Below are 13011 nucleotides of genomic sequence, written 5' to 3'. Positions count from 1 at the left end.
GAGGCGAAGATGAGTAGTGGCCAGCCCAGCCCTTAGGTGCACTGCTAATCGTGCGTTCTTTGGCTGGGTGGTTCAGTGGGAATAGCCCGTATGTCTTTTACCCAGTGGGGTGTTACCTTCCAGAACCTCCTCACATCTGGCCTTCTTGGAGTCCTGGATTGTAGCCTGGTCACTGGTGAGAATTGTGCAGAAAGCAAAGCCTGCTGGGAATCTGTCAGTCGCTCGAGGAGAGTTTAAACCTGTTTGTAGTATTCCCTGATTTCTAAAATCATTGAAAGTCATTTTAAAAAATCATGATTTTCTTCATAAATGTCATTTTGATGTGCAAACCGCAAGACTCTCTGTCTCTCTGTCTGCTTCTCTGTCTGTCTGTCTGTCTCTCTCTCTCTCTAGAACCCAGCACGAAGAAGTTGCTTGGCTTCAATGTGGTAACTCATTGGAAGGTGCTTGCCTAGTGTTCATGGTGCCGTAGCAGTGGGGAGAGAAAGATGGAGAGAGGGAGAAGGATAGGAGTGGGGAGGGCGGCTGGGGAGGTGAGGAGGTGGGGAGGGCGGCTGGGGAGGTGGGGAGGTGGGGAGGGCGGCTGGGGAGGTGGCCCATTTGGTAAAGTGATTGCAAGTGAGCATGAGGCCCCGAGTTCAGGCCCCATCACCCATGTAATGCGCTAGGCATGGCAGCCTGTATTTCTATAATCCCAGTCCGGGGGAGGTAGAGATGGGATAGCCTGGGCTCACTGGTAGCCAGACCCCCTGAGTCAGCAAACTCCTAGTTCAGTGGAGAAAATAAGACAAGGAAGAGTCGGTTAAGAGCACTGACCGCCCTCTAGAGGACCAGGTTTCCATTCTCAGCACCCACATGGCAGCTCAGACAGTCTGTAATTCCAGTTCCAGAGGAGCTGACACCCTCTTCTGGCCCCAGCAGGCACCGAGCAGACAAGTGGTACACAGGCATACGTGCGGCCAAAACACCCGTGCACGTAGACTTTTCCAAGTTAATAAAATTAAAGTGATAAGCAATTGAAGAAAACCATCTGATCCGATCACACACACTAGCACATGTACACAGGGAAGGGAGGACGGAAGGGAGGACGGGAGGGAGGGGAGGGAGGAGAGAGACTGTAGAGTCATTCCATATACATTTGTTGCGTATTTCGCTTTTCATGGTCTTAGTAGTCCAAGCAGTCACACATTCATATGGAACTAATAAGGTGACAAGGTCAGTAGTAAAATTAACTAGGTTTCATCATGTAAACAATTGCTGGTTTTGCACTAGGAAACAATGTCTTTTGTTGGGGAGCTCTTATGGCCTTTTATCTCCCCTACAGGGGCTAATTAGGTTTTCTACCTAATTAAGGGAACTTAGCGTTTTCCCTTTCAATGGGATCTTTTCTTTGTAGCAACTTAAGGCATCTGTGTAACACACTAACACCATTTTCTGGGCATTATTTGGCAAACTCCTGAAACTTAGTTTGAGCTTCAAAGGGTTAGTAAATCACCAGTTGCCGTTGCAAAATCCCTGAGCAAAAGACATCTGTAGAGAGAAAAGTTTCTTTTGACTCACAGCTCTGTCTGTCATAGTCACTCAGCTCTGTCACTTCTGGGCCAGGCTAAGACAGAATATGTGACTTCCCTGGCAGAAGTCTAACCATGGCAGAGAAAAGCCGTTCGCTCCTGGCCAGCAAGAAACAGAGCAAGAGACCACCTGAGCTAGCTGAGTTTTTCCACACTCCTCTCTTTAAAACTCCATCTGGGGCCCTGTTTTGTGGGGTGGTGCCACCCACATTCCAGACAGGTCTTCCAGCCTTGGTTAATCTCTTAGGAGACGACTTACAGACGCACCCCATGCCCAGAGGAATGCTCTGCCCACCCCACCCCCAGGTGCTTTTCAGTCCAGTCACAGCCGACAAAGCTGGCCACACCCTCAGAGCCCAGCGTTCTGAGATAAGACTTTATACCAACCTTCAGCATTGAGTTACACTTATGCGGTTTTGTCTTTTATTATGATACATGAGGTACTCATTTTTCTACATTAATCTCTGCATAAATCACAAGCTTAGTATACTTCTGCAATAAACTGGGGTGATTAAAAAGTAAAAGGGACAGTGCCCCAAACAAACATGTCACTATTTGTCCAGATAAATGAGGTCACTGTCCTCAGAATAGAGCCAAGAGCCCAGGTCTTTCCTCCGCTGAGGCTGGACCACAGGCCTTCACTCTGGGGAAGAGTTAAAAGCAACTGGAGGCCAGCTGTGATAATAGATGTCAGGAGCTTGGGCAGGGAAGGGAGCTAGCATTCACGAGCTCCTGTTTGGGAAGTCAGAGTCTGTGTGTGGGACGGGGCTGCTGTCACCGGATCACAGCCGAGCAAACTCAGAAGCCATGGCCTTGCAGGTCACAAAGCCTGTAAGGATGCCACTGTCCCACCACGCTGAGTGTCTTTCATGCCTTGCCTTTGAACATTTTTTTTCTTCTAAAGTCAGTAGACCCATCTTTATTCTGTTCACAAAGGGACCAGAGGAGGTAGACAATAACTGGAACACAGATGCCTGTGCTCTAATTGTGAGAATTTGAGAGGATGCTTATAGTCATTTCCCACTGGGCATTTTTTTTTTAAAGATTTGTTAATTAACCTGCAGGGTAGAGTGATCCATCCTTTTGTGTGTCGCGGAAGTGACTTTTGAGAGGTTTCCTTTAAGTATGTCTGAACGCAGCTTTAGAAGCTCTGGCTGCTGTGTTCCTAGACAGATAATGTTGGAACCAGGAACAGGGCAACTAAGCCATACTGTCACTGGGAACTTCTGGCCTTGGAGGCCACGGACCTCTGGAAGTTAGGCTACCGGGAGTTGTGGCTGTCAGCTTGGTAAAATTATTATTATTATTATTATTATTATTATTATTACTATTACTATTACTATTAATTGTATGTGCATTGATGTTTTGCCTGCATGTATATCTGCGGGAGGGTGTCAGAACCCCTGGGACTGGAGTTACAGACAGCTGGGAGCTGCATTGTGGGTGCTGGGAATTGAACCCTGGTCCTCTGGAAGAACAACTAGTGCTCCTAACCACCAAACCATCTCTCTCAGCCCTGGTAAAGGCACAAGGCATCTCTTAAAGATCTTTCAAAAGAGCTAGACAGGATGGCTCAGGCCTGTAATCCCAGCACTTGGAACATGCAGGCAAAAGTATAGTTCATAAAACAATTGTCTCAAAATATAAAATAAAATAAAGGGCTGAGGAAGGCGGTTTGATGGGTAAAAAGCTGTTGGACAAGCATGATGCCCTGAGTTCAGATCTCTAGCACCCATGTAAAAGCCATGCTGGGCCAGCCCTGCCTGTAGCCCCAGCCCTGCCTGTAGCCCCAGCCCTGCCTGTGGCCCCAGCCCTGCCTGTAGCCCCAGCCCTGTGGGGAAGAGACAGTGGATCTCCAAGGCTCACTGGCTGGCCAGACCAGCCAAACTGGGCTTTAGCTTCAGTGAGAAACCATGGCTAAAAAGTTGTATGGAGAACTGATTGAGGAAGACATCTTGAGATCAACCCCTGCCCTCCATGTGTGCCCGCAGGGCAAATGTCCTTACACAACAAATGCACTCATACACACACACACACACACACACACACACACACACACACACACAATTTTGCCAGTATCCTTTACTGAAGGGTATCTGCAACAGAATCTTGAGATAGGAAAAAACATTTTTATATAATAAGATATAACACAACTTTCCGGTTTTATGCTTGTCATTCTTTAATCTGAATAATTCTAAGACTTAGGTATCCTTTAAAAATCCCTTAGTGGAGTCAGGGTGTGTACAGGTGCTTACAGTACACATCAGTGCCCAATAATTGTATTTCTCTTTCTTCTTTGTTTTGTTTTTATAAGACAGGTTCTTTCTCTGTAGTCCAAGCCAGCCCCAAACATGAACTCTTCCTGCTCCAGCCTCCCAACTGCTAGGTAGCAAGTCTGAGTCACCACACAAGGCCCAACTAATGTTTTCTGAACTAAACTGAACACAGCATCCTGAATATATTTTATCTTCCATTACAGTCTTTTAGACAGATAACGGTTTTCCACCATAAGTGACTTGGATCTTATAAATCAAACATGCTAAGCTAAGTGGCAGAACAGTTCAGAGGATACACTGACAAAACCAAAAATTGTGTACACAGTCTGTCTGTCTGTCTGTCAGTGTGTATATATGTGCCTGCATGTGTCTGTGTGTGTATGTGTATATGTGTATGTCTATGTGTATATGTGTGTCTCTATATGTGTATGTCTCTGTATGTTTGTGTGTTTATGTGTGTACAAATATCTGCATATGTCTGAATGTCTGTATGTGTATGCATCATGTTTATGTACATGTATATGCTTGCGTGGGCATATGGATATGTATATTATGTGCATGTGTATGTATGTATGTTTGTGTGTATGTATGTGTTTATATGTATGTATATAAGTGTGTATGAATATATGTATGTGTGTGCACATGTGTATATACATGTATAGGTACATACATATGCTTGTATATGTGTATTGCATTGTGTTTATGCACATGTGTGTATATGTGTATGCATATGTGCATTGTATTATGCACACATGTGCATATGTGTATTTATATGTATACATGTATGTGTATGTGCATGTATACATGTGTGTGTGTGTGTATGTACATATGATGTCAAGTAAGATGGGCCAATGAGACAGCAGACCTGGAGGTTCCATCCAGGTCAAGCTGAAGTCCTAGCACGGGTGGGTCGGGTGCAGGGTGGCGGTGTAGTAAGCCTTACTTGAGACACAGACTCACATCGGTCAAAAATCTCTTTGCAGAAACCCAAAGCTCCAGCATCTCCCAACACAGAGGAGGATGCCAATCTCTCCTTCCCCAAAGCTCCAGTGGACCCCGCAAAGATAAGAAGAATAAGCGGTGCGCGTGCACGCTTCTACAGGGCTGCCTCCCAGGGAACGCTCCTGCCTGACAGATCCCCTCCTGCTGCCCACTGTAAGGCCCGGCACACCCTGCAGGCCCACAAAGCTTACTGCTTGAACGTGCACACAACCGCCGTTCTTTAAGTTCCTGGTCCTAGATGGTTCTTACGTGGACTTAGAATCTGTTAAGATTGACCAAGCATTAGCTAAGAAACTGTTTATATATTTCTTTCCAGTTATTTATAAAGAGTATCTAGATACCACTTGAGAAGACTCATTAGAAAAGAGTATTAGGGTGTTTTTAAACGGGTGACTCACATATATCCAAAAGAGGTAATTTTTAGGGTAGAGTTTTAAAAGTCGTTAACTTCATTAGAATTCAATGAGAATTGGGCCACTCCGCGGGTGATGGCGCCTCCCACCAACCCTGACAACCTGAGTCTGATCCCAGGAACCCAAGAGAGAGCTGACTCCTGAAAGCTGTCCTCTGACCTCCACACCTGTGCCACGGCCCCTTGGGTATGCACACATACAATAAGTAAATTAAAATATTAGAAAATATTTTTAAAAAATTAATGAGAATCACGAGTCTCATAATACACACCAATCCGGGTTTAATAGCCTTCTGCGTGTGTGAATATGTGAGTGTAAGTCTAGTGGGACTTTTATTCCCGCTATGAGTGCTGGCCATGGGCCTAGACCCACAAGCGAAGCAAAGATCACCTTGTAGGGAGCGTAGCAGGTGGATCAACTATTCCCAGGCCCACCGCAGGCGCCCAAGCAGGGACAGAAGGATTGATTGGTAGGATGGCAAGAAATTTAGTGGATAACACTAACATTGGGGGAAAAATGAAAGACAAGTAATGGACCTCTCAGGACAGATAGTGTGCGGAGTAAGCACTGGGTCAGAAGTCTTCGGTGGTTAAGCAAGTCGGTGTTCTACTGCAGACCGGCTTCTTACTATTTGTGGTCAACAGTGTGGAAAGTTACTTTGGTGGAAGCTGACTGCACTGGACCTTCCTCAGTAGGCATCAGTGAGGAGGGGTTGACCCATCGTGACACAGGTCTAAAGCATCCACTGGGGCTGCAACCCTCCATCTGAGCGTCCTGCTTGCTTGACTTGCAAGCCTTTACCTGAGATCACCACCAACATTTAGAAGGTAGCAGGACCTCACAGAAGGAACTTATGTCTTCTTGTGGGAAGTCAGAAGTGGTGGTACTATGTCTCCTTCCATAGCAGAAAGATGGGAGCTCGGCGGTGTGCACACAGCCTGGGGCAGGATCAGCAGGTCACGTGAACCCCAACTCACTTCAGGTCATTCCCCACTGGGTCACAGTTATAGAGGAAGAGGCACAATCACACCATGATGCTATGACCAAATATGTCACGTATCAGGCAGTCTGGTGTCCTCCTTTGTCTCTGTCCCAGTACAGTCTCTGAGTTGAGCGTCTTCTTTAGGGCAGGGTAGCGTTCTAGAGTCCTGTCCAGCAGAGTCCTGTCCTCAGAGCTTCTTCAGTTAGGGATGGTAGAGAAGTGATGTCAGAACAAATACATGACACTAAGGGGGTCTCACAGGCTGTGAGGAAGATATAGTAAATAGCAGGGTGTCGAATGACCATAATTTCCTTGAGGTCAGGGGCCTTGTTAAGGTGCCTCAAAGAGGCGACACAGTTGATGTGTTCCTTAATGAGACCGAGGCAGCCGTGGACAACCTGTGGGCAGTGTCCATGTCAAAAGTCAGGCAGGCCCACTCTGTGAGAGAGCTCAGAGGCAGAAGATGCTGGCCATTGAAGGGGTCGGGGGAGCTAAGGCCGGAGGGCTGTGCAGGTCCTGGGAACACGGATTATGGGCCTGCCTTGACTCTGCCTATCCTGCATGGCCTGGACAACAGTCAAGGCAGAGACAACGTGGCTTATAGTTTTAGCTGAGGAGCAGATCTCAGTTGTGGTACACTAGAGCATTGCCTGGGGGACTTCAGTCTAAGGTATAGAAATGGTCCTATACCTTCCTGAGGACTCTTTCCATCTTTCTACCTCAGGCCTATCAGACCAGTAGGGATTGGAAATCATAAAAGGAAATTACTTACCAAGATGAGAAGGGAGAAAAGGAGCCCGAGGTCTTTTACAAATGAGCGCATTGGTTGAGATGACCGCTCACTCACGTGTCCCTGTGGATGTGAAGGTCCAGGGAGAGAGGTTCTCCCACTGCCCTGGTCCTCTGTGCTTTTTCCCTCCCTCCTGAGCATCCTGGCCTTGGCTTGAAGGTCACAGTACTTCCCAGTCCCTGGCTGGAAGCCAGTGCCTCCGAATGCACTGGGGCCGGTCTTCATTCCACTTGGCTTGGCAGGGGCCCATATCTCTGACTCTCAGGAAATAATGACAGTAAGAAGCCATTGTCATTTTAAAAGGGCACATCAATTAAAAAAAATACTGGAACTGCCCCACCCTGGAATCCCTGTCATTTGTGCAGGTGATATGTTCTCCATTGTCTAGAAATGATGCTGTGTTAGGTCACTGAGGCCCCAAAGCCATTTGAGCCTGGAGACCTAGGATGTGCCCTTCCCTGGGTGTGAGGACATTTGTAGCTGACACCCGTGGGTGGGCGGGGCTTGGGTGTGGTGGCAGATTTGGAATTCTCGGGTTGGAATGGGAGAAGGGCAGAGGCTGTGTGCTCATCCTCAGAGGCTCAGGCAGTTCCAGCACTTAGTGTTGAGGGCGGGTTTGAACCCACAGCTGATCCCTCCCCAGTTATACAAACCGGAGGCCTCTGGGCAGACGCTGCTGTATCCCAGTCCCTGCCACATTTTCCGTCACCAAGCCTGCTGATGCTTCGTAAAGATGGACTCCTAAATCCTTTAGCACATCTTGCCTCATCCCTGCCTTGCTCCCTTTAGATTCGCTCTCAGCCCTTTAGCGGGTTGCAGGGTTTCAATGCAAGACCTTGGGGACTGTGAACAGAGTCTGTAGCTGCTAGTGCTGTGAGCAGGTACCCCACCCCTCACTCCCAAACCAGAGGGCCATGAAAAACATTCATATTCCATGTCCCATAAGGCACTAAGAGGTCTGGAGAAAGGTACATCAGATAACATCCCCACCCCCTTATTCAGAATTCCTCAGAGAACCTCTGTACCTCCGAGAATAATGGTCACACTGAGTTCCAGAAACTTCCAAGGGACGCTGCTGGCAAAATGTTAATAGCGGCTCCTTAGAAGTAGGTCTAGAGTTCAGGCAAGTCAGGGAGGCACTGCTCATTCCTGTCCCTGCAGGCCTGTGCCCCGGTTCATGCTAGAGGAGCACGAAAGCCATTCCTGACAGAAAGATGCTCATTGTTCATTCAGGCCCAAGGTTCCCAGACTGACCTGGCTGTGGAGCCTCTCAGGAACCCAGCCGGGCAAACACCAGTCTATTCTAGAAGGCAGGAAACCTCTTCTGTAAAGGTCCAGACAGGAAGTGTTTTATTCCGTGGTCCATTCCCTCTCTTAATACAATCAACCCTGCCTTTACAGTGTGAGAGTAGCCATTGTTCCATGGCTCCTGAAGTTTGAGCTTCCTGTGATTTTCAACGCCCTAATGCACTGTCGTTCACTTTATTTCCTCCACCCCCGCCCCAGCCAACGACCTGTGACAGGCATTGTCACTTTGCAGGTTATTATAAGGCACAAGACAGAGTAGATCTCCTGGCTTCTGCCTCCTTTGTACGAACAGCTGTTGTGACTTTTCTGTGACAAAATACCCAATGGCCGAAACAGAAAGGGAAGGAGGTTTTCCTTCCGCTCATAGGTTTGAAAGGACATGAGACTGGCATGGCAGGGAGGGCGTGGCGGCTGGGCCAGCTTTATCTGTGGTGGCAGGAGCAGGAGGCTCCTTGTTCCCATCTCTGCAGAGGAGGCAGGAAGCAGGTCCTGGACTATAAACCTAGAAGCCTGACCACTGGCAGGTATAGAAGGAGCAGGGGTGCAGGGAGCAGGTATGCAAAGAGAGACAGGAGAGGAAGCCCTGGACAGAACATGGAGGCGGACGTTAAGAGTCCACTCTGGGTATTTACAGGTTGTTATGCATGTTCTTAAGGGATGGATGTGTACAGGGCTTTGTATGTTTATGTGGACAATTATATCTTATCGATTGGATCAGAGGTTGTTGTGTTGTGTGTTCTTTCTTGTGGCGATTTGAGTTTGGGAGAGAGTGTGACAGCAGAGACACTGGGCCGCCATGGAGTTGGGATGTATATTTCTGTCATGGTGAAGCCTGCCTTGGGAACTAGATGGGGAGAGAGATGGCTGCCAGGGTCAGAGGGAGGCCATAGGCAGTATGACGTGGGATGGAGCAGAGCGGGTGAGAGGCTTTGCTGACTGAGATGAAGATTTCTACCAGATGTCTTGGGGCATCACTTCTCTCAGCGAGGCCCCACCCACTAAAAATCCAGAAACTTCTGCTAGACATTTGCCATTCATACCCTAACAGTGCACCCCAGGAACCCCACTTCAGTCCCCACACACCCAACTGGGTCAAGTCTCACACAAGACCCTCTGTAATTTTCTGGACTCAGTACAAAAGACAAATTCGGGGAACTTTGTTTTAGAATCAGCAGTTGAAGCAAGGCATCCACCTGTCTGTCCCACGTGTCATGCATGCCGGAAGCCGGCCTCAACTCTGGATTTAGGCTCCTCTTTTAAATAGCTGTTTGTCTCCGGTTTACCTCTCCAGATGCTTCTGAGACCGTGCCTCCTCCCTGTAACTTGCCCAGGTCCACCCCCAGCCTCTTGCTTCTGCACTTGCTGTTATCTCTCTCCCCTGCTAGATCAAGCAGCATCAGTTGGCCACGTGCCTGCCCATGTTGCTTGTGGTCTGTAGCTGTGCAAAAGATTCCCGAGACAGGGCTGTTTCTATATCACAACATGTCTCCTCTTGATGTTTACCCGTGGTCCACAGTGGAATTCTACAGTTGTCCAACAAGTACTGAGAACCGTTATATATGCTTAGAGATGTTGTCGTTTCTTTGTCTGTTTCCCCAGTTTGAGGCTATTTTCTTTCTTTTTTTTTTAAAATACATTATTTTATTTTTATGGGTGTTTTGCCTAGATACCTGCCCGGTAACCCTGGAGGCCCTTAGGTCTGATCCCCTAAAACTGGAATCACAGTTAGTTGTGAGCCCTTATGTGGGCACTGGAAGTCAAGCCCCAGTCCTCTGGAAGAACACCAAGTGCTGTTAACCACGGAGCCATCTCCCCAGACGAGATAGTCATTATAGCCCTGGCTGCCCTCAGACTTCAGATATGGGGCAGGTTGCCCTTGAACTTTCCACAGTCCTCTTGCCTCTACCTCCTAAGTGCTGAGGGAGGGTACACGCTTATGTCACTGTGACTGGCTGTGCCCAGTTTATATGGCTCTCCATCTGGAGTCTGAGTGTCAGGCCAGATCTCCTTTGTGGGAATAATGGCAGGTCCCATGCATGGTGAGAGCAGAGGAGTACATTCCTCTGTCTGTGACACTGTTGTGTCCCCTCCTGGATGATTAATAAAGACTGTGACTTCTTCATCGTAGCCTCACTTGTGCATAAAACAGCACCTGTCAAATAGTTCTTCTTAGTAAGTAACCAGGAAATGCCAAAACCAGAGCGAGAGACGGAAATGGGCTATCATCTAAAACAGCATGCACTTCACAAATTAGAATCCGTTGTTTAAGGTGGTGTGGTAGATAAGCACCTCCCAGAGGCCAGGTTCACGGGTTCTAGTAATAACAACGCTAAGCCCAAGTTCTGAGTGTCCCAACGCCATAGCCGTCGCTGTACTAGGTCCCATCTACTGATCCTTATGGCGTGCCTGAGACGAGGCTGGAGAAGGCGGGAAGGCTGGGCAATAGGCACACATTTCAGAGCTGATGTTCAGGCAGTTGCCCTTGAGCCCAGATTTAGTGGGATTTAAGCCCAGGCCTTTACCCTGCAAACACGAGAGCCCTGAGCAGAGCAGCTGTGGGTGGTGACCTGGAGGCTCCACTCCTGCTCTGAGGTCCTTAGCTCACTTGACATCACTTTTGAGTTCTTAACTCTGCCATCCCCACCGATCTTTAAGGCTCCTTCCAACGTCAAAGTGTGCTGTCTTAGAAGCCAGGAACTGGGACCAGCAGGTAGAAAGGGACTTTGTCGTCATTAGCTTTTGTATAATAGTTTCTAAATAAATACAGAAAAACTTGAAAATATTTTTCTACACGAGGTTCACTTCATCCAAAACCCCATCTGCGTGGGGGGACATTTATCCCCTCTTCCCTTTTGACACAGGCCCTGGCTAGTGGCAGATGACAAGCTACCCAGGTGTCCCTTTGCTGATAGGAAAATTGTATTTTCAGTATAAGAATCTGGTATGCCAGGCTGGAGAGATGGCTCAACAGCTAAGAGCTCTGACTGTTCTTCCAGAGGTCCTGAGTTCAATTCCCAGCAGCCACATGGTGGCTCACAACCCCCTGTAATGGGATCTGATGCCCTCTTCTGGTGTGTCTGAAGTCAGCAACAGTGTACTCACAGATATAAAATAAATAAATAACTCTTTTTAAAAAAAAAAAATGATCTGACATGCCTAAACTCAGCATGTGTTTCATTTTGGGGATGCTCTGGGATCTTGCCAGACTGCCTGGCCCTCTTTAGGAACCCTTGTTCCCAATGGGTCATGTTGTTACTGTGGTGACCCTCTGACCAGCAGACCTCCTCCAGGACCTCGGTCTAGCTCTTCCCCCAACACCGTAGGCACACGCCTGCTTCAGTGTCTCTGTACCAGGGCCTACAGAGTCTCTGTGCCTACGCCGCTCTGAACTTGTCCAGTGTTCTCTTTGCTTGCTCTATGTTCCTCCACCCCCTCCACCTCCTCCACCCCCTCTACACCCTCCACCCCCTCCACCCCTTCCACTCTCTCCACCTCCTCCATTCCCTCCATTCCCTCCACCCCCCTCCACCCCCGTTGAAACTGCTTTCTGTCTCCCTCGAAATCCCCTCCATTATTTTCCACTTCTACTGGTTTTGGTCCGTTCTTATTGAAACATTCTGTGTACTTATAAAAATACCTATGTAAGCCCTGTAAATAAGGAAATCTCGTGTCACTGACATATCCGTTATACTTGACACTATAAATTCTATTACTTTGTTGTTTTTTTTTTAAACACTAAATCTCATGTATCCTGGGCTAGCCTGGAACTTGTTATGTAGTAAAGGCTAACCCTGAACCCCTTAACCTCCCTCTACTTCCAAGTTGGTTGGGATTACACGTGTCTGTCTTCACAGTCAGCCGTGAGTTATTTGTAAGTAGAAGAATAGTCTCATTATCTTTAGGAAGAATTATTATCACGGAACCCAGGAGTTCTTAGGCAGGGTAGGTAGTTCATAAACCTATGATCCTGTGTCTTCCCTCAGGTTGACTCCAAGCCAATAGTTAATATCCTATCCATTTTTTTTTATTCACATAAATGATGGCGCCAAGCCCAAAACTGTAGTTGAGTTGAATTATGAACAGAGAGGGGTTGGCCATAAAAATCTCCATTCTTGATTACAAGTAAAAACTTTTATACAAATGTATAGATCGCAAACAAAACATCAAAACTAATAATCTCCTTGCCGTTTCAGCGAAGACCCCGGTGGAGTCCAGAGACACTGTTAGCGTGGGGAGTGCCACAGCAAAAAGGAATGGGGCTCATTTAACAGCATCAAGTGCCACCCGCCATTTAAAGAACCCCCCACTTCTTCCCTGCGACCAGGGCTTCAGAGAAACCACAGAGCAGGAAGCGTCCCTACAGCCTCAGCTCGGAAGCAGAGGGTCAGTATTCTCTGTTGTGGAGTTTTGGGTCGGGGTAACCATTGTCTCTCACCGGTTCTCCGTGTTAAGCAGAAGACTGTTTTGCTCTTACCCCTCTCCTAGGAGCATGGTTTTAAGTCAATGCACAATAGGAGGATTTTTCTTCTCCCCATGGTTGGTGGGGGGAGGGAGGGTTGGTTTTCCATCATTCCCTGTTGTGTCCTTAGAAACCCTGCAGGACAGCTGTAACAATGTACCACAGGGCTGTCAGATAAAGATGTGACTGGATGGCTTAGCCTCAGCCCCG

At 47.8% G+C, this 13011-nt stretch overlaps 1 protein-coding gene across 4 annotated transcripts in view; it reads left to right on the top strand.

The window, feature by feature from the left end:
- Window positions 1–13011, top strand: part of Armc2 (armadillo repeat containing 2) — a 107447-nt gene that overhangs the window by 12545 nt on the left and 81891 nt on the right. For 3 of the 4 annotated variants that reach the window (XR_005497350.2, XM_574794.5, XM_039099142.2), the window contains 2 exons: window positions 4831–5002; window positions 12536–12725. Coding sequence is in view for 2 of the 4 variants with exons in the window: in XM_574794.5 (XP_574794.3) it covers window positions 4831–5002; window positions 12536–12725 (362 nt within the window). In the remaining 2 variants the exon portion in view is untranslated. The remainder of the gene's footprint in view (window positions 1–4830; window positions 5003–12535; window positions 12726–13011) is intronic. The other variant, XM_063279680.1, reaches the window with a different exon arrangement.

This window comes from Rattus norvegicus, chromosome 20 (genome assembly GCF_036323735.1).
Source record: "Rattus norvegicus strain BN/NHsdMcwi chromosome 20, GRCr8, whole genome shotgun sequence".
Taxonomy (NCBI): domain Eukaryota; kingdom Metazoa; phylum Chordata; class Mammalia; order Rodentia; family Muridae; genus Rattus; species Rattus norvegicus.
This window is presented reverse-complemented; position numbering and strand designations above follow the sequence as displayed.